Source organism: Aulostomus chinensis, chromosome 2 (genome assembly GCF_037954235.1).
Source record: "Aulostomus chinensis isolate RoL2024-O1b breed Wild chromosome 2, RoL_Achi_v1.0, whole genome shotgun sequence".
NCBI lineage: Eukaryota > Metazoa > Chordata > Actinopteri > Syngnathiformes > Aulostomidae > Aulostomus > Aulostomus chinensis.
The window spans coordinates 35975707-35992843 of record NC_141321.1 but is presented as its reverse complement, the minus strand read 5'-3'; the positions used below and the strand labels follow the sequence as shown (position 1 = coordinate 35992843).

Below are 17137 nucleotides of genomic sequence, written 5' to 3'. Positions count from 1 at the left end.
ATCCATCCATCCATCCATCATCCACCCATCATCCATCCATCCATCATCCACCCATCATCCATCCATCCATCATCCACCCATCCATCATCCACCCATCATCCATCCACCCATTCATCATCCACCCATCATCCATCCACCCATCATCCATCCATCCATCATCCATCCATCCATCCATCATCCATCCACCCATCCATCATCCATCCATCATCCATCCACCCATCCATCATTCACCCATCATCCATCCATCATCCATCCATCATTCACCCATCATCCATCCATCATCCATCCATCATCCATCCATCCATCCATCATCCATCCACCCATCCATCATCCATTCATCATCCATCCATCCATCATCCATCCACCCATCCATCATCCATCATCCATCCACCCATCCATCATCCATCCACCCATCCATCATTCACCCATCATCCATCCATCATCCATCCACCCATCATCCATCCATCATCCATCCATCCATCATCCATCCACCCATCCATCATCCATCCATCATCCATCCACCCATCCATCATTCACCCATCATCCATCCATCATCCATCCATCCATCATCCATCCATCCATCATCCATCCACCCATCCATCATCCATTCATCATCCATCCATCCATCATCCATCCATCCATCCATCATCCATCATCCCTCCATCATCCACCACTCCATCCATTCCTCCACTCATCCATCCATCCCTCCATCCATCCATCATCCCTCCATGTTCTCCCTCGTCTCCTGTTGAGGGTGGTGGGGGTGGAGCATATCCCAGCAGCCTTTCCCCTGGACAGGTCACCAGTCCACGGCAGGGCCAACACATAGAGACAGACAACCATTGGCTCTCCCAGCCACGCCTACGGTCAATTTAGAGTCTGGATTAACCTGGTCCCTCTTGATGTCTTTGGACTGTGGAGGAAGCTGGAGTACCAGAGAGAACCCAGCAGGAACAGGGAGAACATGGAGACTCACCCTGCAGCCGGGGCTCCACCCACAACCTTCTTGATGGGGGCCACAGTGAGGACCACTGCATATTTAATATCCATATCCTAAAATAAACTGTTAATGCCTGTGATGGTAGTCAGCTTAGATCATTTTATATTGACTATGAACCCAAACTGACTTATTCGCTGTCTGTCAGTCGGACGTTGAGCCGACGCACAAACAAAGCCAACTGATGAATCTAGGCCAATGTGCCAGTCAGCAGAGCTCGGCGAGAGCTTTCGGCTCATTCGAGAAGGTGGACTCGCCACCCTCAGCCCACTCTGTGTCCCATGAACAGATATATTAACTCATCCATCCACTTCCTGCTTTGACAACCATGTGTCATGCATGATCACCACCATAAACACAGAAAACAAAGCAGGAAGGCCACGTGAAGCCACATCCAGCTGCTTCTCTTGATGAGTTGTTTCTGCTTTTTCAAGATTCTCACGAGACACTTCCCAGGTGTTATTTGTCAACAATTTGTGATGAACTACATGATACCAGGTAGAGATGCTCCAACTCCGTGCCCTTTATCAACAAGGAAGCAATCTTATCTTCATCTTCAGTTGCTAGCAATGCTAGACATTCTTCCTGATGTCAAGTCAAGTCAATTTTATTTGTACAGCGCCTAATCACAACAAAAGTTATCTCAGAGCACTTCACAAGTAGAGCAGGTCCAGCACCTCACTCCAATGAATTTACACCCAGTAGTTCTCCATCAGCAAGCACATCAGGCACATCAGCGACGAAATCCTTCTATTTAACAAATGTCACTTCTTGTCTCTGGTTTCAGGGTATCATGCTGGTCTATGACATCACCAATGAGAAGTCATTTGACAACATCAGGAACTGGATACGCAACATTGAAGAGGTAGGTCACACCCCTGATGACATCATCACGTGGTATAACTGTGCTGCTCTTACAGGCAATGGGGGGGGGGGGGGGGGGGCTGCAAGCCCCTACACAGACTTTATGTGTTTATGTTAGCTCAGTGGTAACCCTGTGGAGTCCCGAAAAAAGTCCAGATCAGCCACCCACAGGGTTCTGTCAGGTCCCCACTTTGGTACACAACTGAAAGTTCTAACAGCCACCTGGGATCATAGGGTTGAATTGCTCTTATGGCGGAAGCCCGGTGGAGCAGTGGTCCTCAGTGTGGCCCCCCAGCAAGAAGGTTGTGGGTGGAGCCCCGGCTGCAGCACGGGGTCTTTCTGGGTGAGTCTCCATGTTCTCCCTGTTCCTGCTGGGTTCTCTCTGGTACTCCAGCTTCCTCCACAGTCCAAAGACATCAAGAGGGACCAGGTTAATCCAGACTCTAAATTGACCGTAGGCGTGGCTGGGAGAGCCAATGGTTGTCTGTCTCTATGTGTTGGCCCTGCCATGGACTGGTGACCTGTCCAGGGGGAAGGCTGCTGGGATAGGCTCCACCCCCACCACCCTCAACAGGAGAAGAGGGGGATGATGGATGGATGATGGATGGATGGATGGATGGATGGATGGATTTTCTGATGGTGCTGCCTCCCTCAGGTCGCTGCACGGACACAAAAGTTAGGTGACACCAGCCATCAGTGGAGATGTGTGTTCAGAGTGATGTGTATTGGTAGTTTTCCGCCACACACAGCGTTGTGCATTTAGGCCAAAAAGTTCAAGTTTGGTCTCATCTGACCAGAACAGCTTCTTCCACATGTTGGCTGTGTCCCCACATGGCTTCTGGCAAACTCCTAATGGGACTTCTTATGGTTTTCTTTTAACAATGCTTTCTTCTTGCAAGTCTTCCATAAAGGCCAGGTTTGCACAGTGCAGGACCAAGAGTTGTCCTGTGGATAGATCGCCCCAGCTTAGCTGTGGGTCTCTGCAGTTTGTCCAGAGTCACCATGGGCCTCTTGGCTGCATCTCTGATCAGTGCTCTCCTTGTTGGGCCTGTAGGTTTAGGGGGACAGCTGTGTTTTGGTAGGTTTGCAGTTGTGCCATATTCTTTCCATTTCCAGATGATGGATTAAACAGTGCTCCATCATACCTGACTCGACTTGAAAGTCTGTGTTGACAGGTTGTGTTCTGGTTTACAGCAGAGACAGTTTTTTTTGGGTGTGCATGGACACTGCTGTTACAGACCACACCACCGTGAGGGTGATGATGAGGATTCAGGAATACCGGTGAGTGCTGAAACAAGGATATTGGTATCCTGGTGACGAATGAATACCAGTGTCTCCAGTCGACATCTGAGCAGTCTGTTCTTAGACCAGCTCACAGGAGAATGAGTGTCCATCACATCATCTCCTCCAAGCTGAACACCAGCTCTGATTCCAAGTTCCCCGCCATGAACTCAGCCTCCATCAAGCTCTCCAGCATATTTATCCTGGTATCCCAAAATCCAGGTACCCCTGGATGTTGACCTTAGGACCTCCAGCCCAGACTCAGAGCAGATGTTCTGGTCCACTATGAACCCACTTGGTTCTGGTGCTCCACAGCTTGGTCCTGGGGTCCTGTCTGGTGGTCTAGACCTGGGCCTCCACCCGTCTGGTCTTGGTCCTGCCCCTGTGCTACCATGAGTGGAGCCTCTGTGGTGTCTCGAGCCCAGCCCTCACCAGCCCCTGGTAGGATTCTTGATGTTAGACTCTTCTTCTACCTGGAGGACATACCTGACCTGCAGGGGCTCATGCCTCCATGATGGTTCCTCGTCTTCCTCCTCCATTGTAGCATCAGGTTCCTGCTGCTGGAGGTTTTCACTCAGCAGTTCATCTTTGGGGGCCATCTTCCTGATATAGTCCTGGATCTTGGTGGTCTGGTCCTGGCCAGTGGCTCTAAACGTCACTAGTTCTCTGCCTCCCTTGCTCATCCTAATGTCCAGTCTCAGGGTGCTGGACTTGGGGTGGAACCCTCCCTGCAGGGTGAGGAGCTTCCTGGTCCTGGCCTTATGTATGATATCAATTCGCATGAATACTACATCATAACTGTGAAACATAATGATGACGATGAAGAGTGACCACAAAGCTGAATGTCATTTCCAGCACGCCTCATCAGATGTGGAGCGAATGATTCTGGGCAACAAGTGTGACATGAACGACAAGAGACAAGTGTCCAAGGAGCGAGGAGAGAAGGTGACTTTGTTTTTTTTTTTCACTTAAATGAATGAAATGAAGGGCTGCATGGTGGTGCAGTGGTCAGCACTGTGGCCTGCCTCACAGCAAGAAGGTTCCGGGTTTGAGTCCCGGCTCGGGCACAGGATCTTTCTGTGTGAGTCTGCATGTTCTCCCCGTTCCTGCGTGGGTTCTCTCTGGTACTCCGGCTTCTTCCCACCGTCCAAAGACATCAATTTGGGGACGAGGCTGATTGATTCTCTAAATTGACCGTAGGTGTGAATGTGAGTGTGAATGGTTGTGCGTCTCTCTATGTTGGCCCTGCGATGGACTGGCGACCTGTCCAGGGTGAACCCCGCCTCTCGCCCGTTGCCGCTGGGATAGGCTCCACCCCCCCGCGACTCTTAACAGGAATAAGCGGAAGTCGACGATGGATGGATGAAATGAAATACACTTTATTGTCCATGGAGGGAAATTTGACTCGGACACTCTGCTGTCATATTCAGCTACAACACATAATAAATAGCAAAGACTAAATCAGGCAGTGGGGCGGACCGGTGGAGCAGTGGTCCTCACTGTGGCCCCCATCAAGAAGGTTGTGGGTGGAGCAGCACGGGGTCTTTCTGGGTGAGTCTCCATGTTCTCCCTGTTCCTGCTGGGTTCTCTCTGGTACTCCAGCTTCCTCCACAGTCCAAAGACATCAAGAGGGGACCAGGTTAATCCAGACTCTAAATTGACCGTAGGCGTGGCTGGGAGAGCCAATGGTTGTCTGTCTCTATGTGTTGGCCCTGCCATGGACTGGTGACCTGTCCAGGGGGAAGGCTGCTGGGATAGGCTCCACCCCCACCACCCTGAACAGGAGGAGAGGGAGAACATGGAGAGATGGATGGACGGATGGAGGGATGATGGATAGATGATGGATGGATGGATGGATGGATGGATGGATGGATGGATGGATGGGTGGGTGTGTGTGTGGAAAACAGGTAGAGCATAAGCCACAGACCACATATCATGCAACATACAGTATATCATACATAAGTAGCCTAGTCTATGTTTTAAGAGACCATGTAGTACACACACACACACACACACACACACACACACACACACACACATACATATACATACACACATGTTCCCTCTGTTTTACCCCATGGGTCCTGGTAAGTCGTGTCTAATGTGCATTCTTTTTGAGCATGGGGGCATTTAGGAACCTTAGTGAGGTGGGCACAAATTAATTCTTAAAGCAGTTCAGTCTTCAGGGGGGAAGTCTGAAGCATCTACCTAAGTAACAAAAGGGTTTAATTTCAATAACTCATCCAATGATCAGAACTCAAATTCAAGTCTATTAATCGATAAAGTTCATTTTACGTGGCTCCTATGAACATCCTGCTGTTGACTTGGCAAGGCAATTTTATTTGTAGAGCCTGTTTTCCCCACCAGTTTGTCTCCAGACTTCATGGCATCATAACAACATCCTCTGCCCTCAGAGCCTCACATCGACTGAGGAGAAACTCCATAGAAAACCTTGAACAGGGAAAAATGGGAGAAACCTCAGGGTGAGGAGGGGAGGAGGATCCCTCACCAGGAGGGACAGACGTGCAGGAGATGTTGGTACAGACAAGAAAACAGTTTATAACACAGAATGGAGGAAACATGGAAATGTTAGTAACAGTTGAAGAAGGAAGCTTCTGGAAGGGGAGGCAGGGAGAGCAAGCCAGCTTGATGGGGGACTGGATGGTAGACTGGTTCATGGGAGGGGAGGCAGGGAGAGCAAGCCAGCTTAATGGGGGACTGGATGGTAGACTGGTTCATGGGAGGGGAGGCAGGGAGAGCAAGCCAGCTTGATGGGGGACTGGATGGTAGACTGGTTCATGGAAGGGGAGGCAGGGAGAGCAAGCCAGCTTGATGGGGGACTGGATGGCAGACTGGTTCATGGAAGGGGAGTGCAGGCCGGTGTAACAGTAGGGAATAAGAGGAGGGGGGGCGATGCAGGCTGCGGTTGGGGCTCTGGTGGATCTGTGGAAACACAGAGAGACTGCGAGACACCAAGGCCAAACTACAAAGTGCAACAAGTAGTGGTAATGACAGTTCCAAAAATGTGCAGGGAGGAGAGGAGGAGAGAGGGGGAGAGGAGAGGAGAGGAGAGGAGAGGAGAGGAGGGGAGGGGAGGGCTCCATGTAACCTGATGTGTCCCCCAGCAGTCTCAGCCTGTAGCAGCATAGCTATCAATGGTTCAGAGCTACCTGAACCAGTCCTAACTGAAGGCTCTGTCATAAAGGAAAGTCTTAAGCCTGGACTTAAATGTAGTTAAAGTGTCTGCCTCTCTGACCCATAGAGAGATGCTGGTTCCACAGTAGAGGAACCGGAACCTGAAGGCTCTACCTCTACCTGCTCTGGTGGGACAGTAGGGACTAATGAGCTCTTTCAGAGAGGATGGAGCTTCATCATTGAGAGCCTGATGAGTCAGCAGAAGGATTTTGAAGTGGATTCTAGATCCTACAGGAAGGAGAGAAGCTAAAGTGGAGATGTGTTCTCTCTTCTAACTCCAGTCAGAACCCTGGCTGCAGCGTTCTGGACCAGCTGGAGACTCTTTAGAGAGTTGTTGGGACATCCTGACAGGAGAGAGTTGCAGTGGTCCAGCCTAGAAGTGATAAATGCATGCACCAGTTTCTCAGCATCACTCTGGGAAAGGATGTTCCTAATCTTAGTGATACTGCAGATGGAAGAAGGCGGTCCTGGTCACATACTTTATGTGGGAGCTGAAGGAAAGGTCCTGGTCAAAAATGACTCCAAGGTTCCTTGCAGTTGTCCTCTGGGTCAGGGTGATGCCATCTAGAGTAGTGATCTGGTTAGAGAGGTGTCCCTGAAGGGTTTAGGTCCAAACATGATGACCTCAGTTTGATCTGAATTTAGCAGTAAGAAGTTAGAAGACATCCAGGATTTCATGTCTTTCAGGCAGTCTAGCAGATTAGTAAACTGGCTTGTGTCGTCTGGCTCCATCGACCAGTAGAGTTGTGTGTCGTCCTCATAACAGTGGAAGTTGATCGAGTGCTTCTGGATTATGTCACCTAATGGGAGCATGTAAAGAGGGAAGAGAATCGGTCCTAAAACTGAACCCTGTGGTCCACCATATGTAACTCTGCTGTACTCTGAATGGTCATTATTAACATGAACAAACTGAAACCTGTCAGATAAGTAGGACTGAAACCATTTTAGGACAGGTCCTTTCATCCCAATTTCATGGTTTAGTCTCTGTAGCAGGATGCTGTGGTCGATGGTGTCAAATGCAGCACTGAGGTCCCAAAGGACAGAGACGAGACCTCTGTCTGAAGCTGTAAGAAGATCAGTAGAGACTCTGACCAGTGCTGGTTTAGTGCTATGGTGTTCCCTGAATCCAGACTGGAAGGCTTCAAAGAGCTCGTTGCTGTGCAGATGTTCATGTAGCTGCTCCAGGACAACATTCTCAAGGATCTTGGAGATGTAGGGAGGTTGGATATCGGCCTATAGTTGGCTAACACATCTGGGTCAAGAGAAGGTTTTTAAGTAAAGGGTTGATGACAGCCACCTTAAAGGCCTGTGGCACATAACCTGTGACTAAGGAAAGATTAATTTGGTTCAGTATAGAAGTGTTGACTAGAAGGAAGGCATCCTTAAGGAGGCTTGTTGGGATGGGATCCAGCAGACAAGTGGCTGACTTGGAGGAAGTGACTGCAGAAGTTAATTCTGACAGGTCGATGGGGAGAAGCTGTCCAAGTGAGCACCAAGTCTGGGAGGTGCTTCTATGGGACTGTAAGTCTGTCCTCCATTACTGGCAATCTTTGTTCTAATATTCACAATCTTTTCAGTAAAGAAAGAAAGGAAGTTGTTACTGCTGAGAGTTGGGGGATGCATGGCTCAACAGCACTGTGGTTCTTGGTGAGCCTGCCCACGGTGCTGAAGAGGAACCTGGGGTGGTTCTTATTCTTTTCTATCAGGGACGAGTAGTAAGCGCTTCTAGCATTACAGAGTTCTTTTGTATATATTAATAAACTCTCCTTCCAGGCTTGGTGGACTTCCTCGTGCTGGCTGGAATGTGTCTTCCTTTCCAGTTGTCTGGTCTTCTGTTTTAAGGCACGCAGCTCTGGGCTGTACCAGGGAACTATTCTTTTCTGGTTGATAACCTTCTTCTTCAGGGGAGCTACGGCATCAAGTGTCCCAAGGAGTGCTGCTGCAGTGCTGTCCACAAGATAGTCTACCTGCGAGGGGGTGAAATCAGCATAACTGCCCAATATATTATTACAAGATGTGGCAGACAAGACGGGATTCTGAGGAAGAACTGTGATGAGGTCAGCTTCTATTCCATAAGTGAGCACTAAATCAAGGATGTGATTAAAAGTGTGAGTTGGTTTGTTTACCCTCTGACAGAAGCCAACAGAATCAAGAAGCGACTTAAACGCAGTGGCCAGAGAATCATCATTGACGTCCACATGGATGTTAAAGTCACCCACTAGAATGACTTTGTCTGAGTTCAATGCCAAGTTAGACAGAAAGTCAGGGAATTCTTCTAAGAACTCAGAATAAGGTGCAGGAGGATGGTACACCCCAGCAAGTAAGAGTGGTTTCTCTGCTTTCCAGTCTGGGAGGTAGAAGCTGACAGTCAGGCTCTCAAATGAGTTAATGAACAATTATCCTCCTCTGCCAGTGGTGCGAGGTACATGGTAGTTAATGTAACCAGGAGGGCAAGATTCATTTAAACTAACACACTCATCTTGCTGCACCCAGGTTTCAGTGAGTGCTAATACACCAATCTGATAATTAGTAATTAAATCGTTCACTAGGAGAGACTTGGATGCGAGAGATGGAATATTTAGCAAACCACATTTAATAGTTTTACTAGGTTGGTTTGCTGGAGCAGTGGTTTTAATTTTAACTAAGTTGCTATAAGTTACTCCTCCAGATTTGGGTGTAGGCTTATAAAGCCTCAGGGCAGACACAGTTTCTATAGGCTGGGTGGGTGACAACACGAAGGAACACGTCCCTGCGTGTTAAACTGCAGCTCTGCCTGCTTTTCTGAACTCTGGGTGCTTGTCAGGGATTAGTATGGCTAACCATTACTTGGGCCCCTTGGCACCTTATGTAAAGCCAGCAGTCTTCAACCTGGGTTTATCACCAGATAAGCGTGCTGGTGAAGTCCTGTTTTTTCCATATCAGGAAGTTGGCAAAGGCACTTAGAGTCGGTGATCCATGTCTTCCTCACATTTCAGCAATGGTCTCTATGTTGGAATCAGCCAGTCCTCCCTGTCACGTCTCCAGCTGCTTCAAATGCTGCTGCGCGACTTTTAACTGGTACACGCAAACGAGAGCACATAACGCCGATCCTGGCCTCCCTCCACTGGTTGCTTGTGCACTTTAGAGTTCATTTTAAGATGCATTTATTTGTTTTTATATCCTTAAATGGTCTGGCCCTGCCCTACCTCACTGAGCTGCTCCACCCTTATGCTCCTGCCCAATGCCTCAGGTCAGCTGATCAGCTGCTCCTGGAGACACTGAGGTGTAAGAGGACGCTCAGGGGGGCAGAGCCTTCTCTATTGCTGCACCCAAACTTTGGAACCACCACCTCTGCATATTAGGCAGGCCCCCTCACTGTCCGTTTTTAAAACCAATCTTGAAACCTATTTTTTTCCCCTGGCTTTTGACCCAGCATGAGACGTTGCTTCTGTTTTATGTTTTGTTGTTGTTGTTCCAAACTGTTTGTTATAGTTTTGTTATATGTTTTAAATTGTTCGATTATTTATGTTCAGCACATTGTGTCAACTGTGGTTGTTTTAAGTGCTTTATAAATAAAGTTGAGTTATGTGTGCTATTTGTCTCTCGTTGTCAGCTGGCGATTGATTACGGCATCAAATTCCTGGAGACCAGTGCCAAGTCCAGCATCAATGTGGAGGAGGTGAGTCTGCATTGGTGGCCTTCAACCTTTCTAGTCACATGGGTCTGATGCACGCTGCTGCCTGGATGACTCACCTTACTACAGTGATTGAGCAAACATTTAATGATCAGACAACTCAAGTTAAATCAAGTGTTTACTGGGAGTGAAGATTAATTCAACAAGTGCTCAGTGCTGCTGTGAATGAACATTTTTCTAGAAGACTAGGTTGATTCATTCACATGAAACCTTTGAAAAACCTGTGGATCCACGTGAATAGACCTCTTACACCATTGTGCCCATCATACTTGGAGCTGTTCCTGAGATATTCTAATCTTAATTCATATAAATGTGACGGACAGAATAATAAACACACCTATCTATCAAACCCAGTAAAGTTCACCAGCTCATCAACCTTCAACACAACAACCTTCAACACATCAACCCTCGACACAACAACCTTCAACACAACAACTGTCAACACAACAACCTTCAACACAGCAACCGTCAACATAACAACCCTCGACACAACAACTTTTAACACAACAACCTTCAAAACAACAACCCTCGACACAACAACCTTCAACACAACAACCGTCAACACAACAACCTTCAACACAACAACCGTCAACACATCAACAACCTTCAACACAACAACAACCATCAACAACCGTCAACACATCAACAACCTTCAACACATCAACAACATTCAACACAAATACAACCGTCAACACATCAACAACCTTCAACACAACAACAACCGTCAACACAACAACAACCGTCAACACAACAACAACCGTCAACACATCAGCAACCTTCAACACAACAACCTTCAACACATCAACAACCTTCAACACATCAACAACATTCAACACATCAACAACCGTCAACACATCAACAACCTTCAACACATCAACAACCTTCAACACAACAACATTCAACACATCAACAACCTTCAACACAACAACAACAACCGTCAACACAAAAACCTTCAACACATCAACTACCTTCAACACATCTACAACATTCAACACATCAACAACCTTCAACACAACAACATTCAACACATCAACAACCTTCAACACATCAACAACATTCAACACATCAACAACCTTCAACACAACAACCATCAACACATCAAAGACCTTCAACACATCAACAAAATTCAACACATCAACAACCTTCAACACAACAACATTAAACACATCAACAACCTTCAACACATCAACAACATTCAACACAACAACCTTCAACACATCAAAAACCTTCAACACATCAAAAACCTTCAACACATCAACAACATTCAACACAACAACATTCAACACATCAACAACCTTCAACACATAAACAACATTCAACACATCAACAACCTTCAACACAACAACAACCATCAACAAATCAACAACATTCAACACAACAACATTCAACACATCAACAACCTTCAACACATAAACAACATTCAACACATCAACAACCTTCAACACAACAACAACCTTCAACACAACAACCGTCAACACATCAACAACCTTCAACAACCTTCAACACAACAACCTTCAACACAACAACAACCTTCAACACATCGACAACCTTCAACACATCAACCACATTCAACACAACAACAACCTTCAACACAACAACAACCTTCAACACAACAACATTCAACACATCAACAACCATCAACACATCAACAACCTTCAACACATCAACAACCTTCAACACAACAACATTCAACACATAAACAACCTTCAACACAAGAACAACCGTCAACACATCAACAACCTTCAACACAACAACCATCAACACATCAACAACCTTCAACACATCAACAACCTTCAACACAACAACAACCATCAACACATCAACAACCTTCAACACATCAACAACCTTCAACACAACAACATTCAACACATCAACAACCTTCAACACATCAACAACATTCAACACATCAACAACCGTCAACACAACAACAACCATCAACACAACAACAACCTTCAACACATCAACAACCTTCAACACATCAACAACATTCAACACATCAACAACCTTCAACACATCAACAACCTTCAACACATCAATAACCGTCAACACATCAACAACCTTCAACACAATAACCTTCAACACAACAACAACCTTCAACACATCAACAATCTTGATAACATCAACAACCTTCAACATATCAACAACCATCAACACAACAACCGTCAACTCATCAACAACCTTCAACACATCAACAACAGTCAACACATCAACAACCTTCAACACAACAACCTTCAACACATCAACAACCTTCAACACATCAACAACATTCAACACATCAACAACCTTCAACACAACAACAACCATCAACACAACAACCTTCAACACATCAAAAACCCTCAACACATCAACAACCTTCAACACATCAACAACCTTCAACACATCAACAACCGTCAACACAACAGTCAACACATCAACCACCTTCAACACAACAACAACCATCAACACAACAACAACCTTCAACACATCAACAACCTTCAACACATCAACAACCTTCAACACATCAACAACCGTCAACACAACAACAACCATCAACACAACAACAACCTTCAACACAACAACAACCATCAACACAACAACAACGTTCAACACATCAACAACCCTCAACACATCAACAACGTTCAACACATCAACAACCTTCAACACATCAACAACAGTCAACACATAAACAACCTTCAACACAACAACCTTCAACACATCAACAACCTTCAACATATCAACAACCTTCAACACATCAACAACCTTCAACATATCAACAACCTTCAACACAACAACAACCATCAACACAACAACAACCTTCAACACATCAACAACCCTCAACACATCAACAACATTAAACACATCAACAACCTTCAACACATCAACAACCGTCAACACAACAACAACCGTTAACACAACAACAACCGTCTACACAACCTTCAACACATCAACAACATTCAACACATCAACAACCTTCAACACATCAACAACCTTCAACACATCAACAACCGTCAACACAACATAAACCTTCAACACATCAACAACCTTCAACACAACAACAACCATCAACACATCAACAACCTTCAACACATCAACAACATTCAACACATCAAAAACCTTCAACACAACAACAACCCTCAACACATCAACAACATTCAACACATCAACAACCTTCAACACATCAACAACCTTCAACACATCAACAACCTTCAACACATCAACAACCTTCAACACATCAACAACCTTCAACACATCAACAACAGTCAACACATCAACAACCTTCAACACAACAACCTTCAACACATCAACAACCTTCAACATATCAACAACCTTCAACACAACAACAACCATCAACACAACAACAACCTTCAACACATCAACAACCGTCAACACATCAACAACATTCAACACATCAACAACCTTCAACACATCAACAACCATTAACACAACAACAACCATTAACACAACAACAACCGTCTACACAACCTTCAACACATCAACAACCTTCAACACATCAACAACATTCAACACATCAACAACCTTCAACACAACAACAACCATCAACACATCAACAACCTTCAACACATCAACAACAGTCAACACATCAACCACCTTCAACACAACAACAACCCTCAACACATCAACAACATTCAACACATCAACAACCTTCAACACAACAACAGTCAACACATCAACAACCTTCAACACATCAACAACATTCAACACATCAACAACCTTCAACACAACAACAACCATCAACACAACAACAACCTTCAACACATCAACAACCTTCAACACATCAACAACATTTAACACATCAACAACCTTCAACACATCAACAACCTTCAACACAACAACAAACATCAACACATCAACAACCTTCAACACTTCAACACATCAAAAACCTTCAACACAACAACAACCCTCAACACATCAACAACCTTCAACACATCAACAACATTCAACACATCAACAACCTTCAACACATCAACAACCTTCAACACATCAATAACCGTCAACACATCAACAACCTTCAACACAATAACCTTCAACACAACAACAACCTTCAACACATCAACAATCTTGATAACATCAACAACCTTCAACATATCAACAACCATCAACACAACAACCGTCAACTCATCAACAACCTTCAACACATCAACAACAGTCAACACATCAACAACCTTCAACACAACAACCTTCAACACATCAACAACCTTCAACACATCAACAACATTCAACACATCAACAACCTTCAACACAACAACAACCATCAACACAACAACCTTCAACACATCAAAAACCCTCAACACATCAACAACCTTCAACACATAAACAACCTTCAACACATCAACAACCGTCAACACAACAGTCAACACATCAACCACCTTCAACACAACAACAACCATCAACACAACAACAACCTTCAACACATCAACAACCTTCAACACATCAACAACATTTAACACATCAACAACCTTCAACACATCAACAACCTTCAACACATCAACAACCTTCAACACATCAACAACCTTCAACACATCAACAACCGTCAACACAACAACAACCATCAACACAACAACAACCTTCAACACAACAACAACCATCAACACAACAACAACGTTCAACACATCAACAACCCTCAACACATCAACAACGTTCAACACATCAACAACCTTCAACACATCAACAACAGTCAACACATAAACAACCTTCAACACAACAACCTTCAACACATCAACAACCTTCAACATATCAACAACCTTCAACACATCAACAACCTTCAACATATCAACAACCTTCAACACAACAACAACCATCAACACAACAACAACCTTCAACACATCAACAACCCTCAACACATCAACAACATTAAACACATCAACAACCTTCAACACATCAACAACCGTCAACACAACAACAACCGTTAACACAACAACAACCGTCTACACAACCTTCAACACATCAACAACATTCAACACATCAACAACCTTCAACACATCAACAACCTTCAACACATCAACAACCGTCAACACAACATAAACCTTCAACACATCAACAACATTCAACACATCAGAAACCTTCAACACAACAAAAACCCTCAACACATCAACAACATTCAACACATCAACAACCTTCAACACATCAACAACATTCAACACATCAACAACCTTCAACACATCAACAACCGTCAACACAACAACAACCTTCAACACATCAACAACATTCAACACATCAACAACATTCAACACATCAACAACATTTAACACATCAACAACCTTCAACACATCAACAACCGTCAACACAACAGTCAACACATCAACCACCTTCAACACAACAACAACCATCAACACATCAACAACCTTCAACACATCAACAAACTTCAACACAACAACAGTCAACACATCAACAACCTTCAACACATCAACAACATTCAACACATCAACAACCTTCAACACAACAACAACCATCAACACAACAACAACCTTCAACACATCAACAACCTTCAACACATCAACAACATTTAACACATCAACAACCTTCAACACATCAACAACCTTCAACACAACAACAAACATCAACACATCAACAACCTTCAACACTTCAACACATCAAAAACCTTCAACACAACAACAACCCTCAACACATCAACAACCTTCAACACATCAACAACATTCAACACATCAACAACCTTCAACACATCAACAACCTTCAACACATCAATAACCGTCAACACATCAACAACCTTCAACACAATAACCTTCAACACAACAACAACCTTCAACACATCAACAATCTTGATAACATCAACAACCTTCAACATATCAACAACCATCAACACAACAACCGTCAACTCATCAACAACCTTCAACACATCAACAACAGTCAACACATCAACAACCTTCAACACAACAACCTTCAACACATAAACAACCTTCAACACATCAACAACATTCAACACATCAACAACCTTCAACACAACAACAACCATCAACACAACAACCTTCAACACATCAAAAACCCTCAACACATCAACAACCTTCAACACATCAACAACCTTCAACACATCAACAACCGTCAACACAACAGTCAACACATCAACCACCTTCAACACAACAACAACCATCAACACAACAACAACCTTCAACACATCAACAACCTTCAACACATCAACAACATTTAACACATCAACAACCTTCAACACATCAACAACCTTCAACACATCAACAACCGTCAACACAACAACAACCATCAACACAACAACAACCTTCAACACAACAACAACCATCAACACAACAACAACCCTCAACACATCAACAACCCTCAACACATCAACAACGTTCAACACATCAACAACCTTCAACACATCAACAACAGTCAACACATAAACAACCTTCAACACAACAACCTTCAACACATCAACAACCTTCAACATATCAACAACCTTCAACACATCAACAACCTTCAACATATCAACAACCTTCAACACAACAACAACCATCAACACAACAACAACCTTCAACACATCAACAACCCTCAACACATCAACAACATTAAACACATCAACAACCTTCAACACATCAACAACCGTCAACACAACAACAACCGTTAACACAACAACAACCGTCTACACAACCTTCAACACATCAACAACATTCAACACATCAACAACCTTCAACACATCAACAACCTTCAACACATCAACAACCTTCAACACAACAACAACCTTCAACACAACAACATTCAACACATCAACAACCATCAACACATCAACAACCTTCAACACATCAACAACCTTCAACACAACAACATTCAACACATAAACAACCTTCAACACAAGAACAACCGTCAACACATCAACAACCTTCAACACAACAACCATCAACACATCAACAACCTTCAACACATCAACAACCTTCAACACAACAACAACCATCAACACATCAACAACCTTCAACACAACAACAACCATCAACACATCAACAACCTTCAACACATCAACAACATTCAACACATCAAAAACCTTCAACACAACAACAACCCTCAACACATCAACAACATTCAACACATCAACAACCTTCAACACATCAACAACCTTCAACACATCAACAACCTTCAACACATCAACAACCTTCAACACATCAACA

General features: G+C 44.4%; 1 protein-coding gene across 3 annotated transcripts in view; it reads left to right on the top strand.

The window, feature by feature from the left end:
• LOC147269858 (ras-related protein Rab-8B) overlaps positions 1 to 17137 on the top strand; it is a 57072-nt gene that overhangs the window by 4920 nt on the left and 35015 nt on the right. The window contains exons 4-7 of one of the 3 annotated variants that reach the window (XM_086191915.1): positions 1785 to 1862; positions 3998 to 4087; positions 8242 to 8394; positions 9930 to 9995. In XM_086191915.1, the coding sequence (XP_086048041.1) occupies positions 1785 to 1862; positions 3998 to 4087; positions 8242 to 8394; positions 9930 to 9995 (387 nt within the window). The remainder of the gene's footprint in view (positions 1 to 1784; positions 1863 to 3997; positions 4088 to 8241; positions 8395 to 9929; positions 9996 to 17137) is intronic. The other 2 variants (XM_086191925.1, XM_086191933.1) reach the window with 2 other exon arrangements.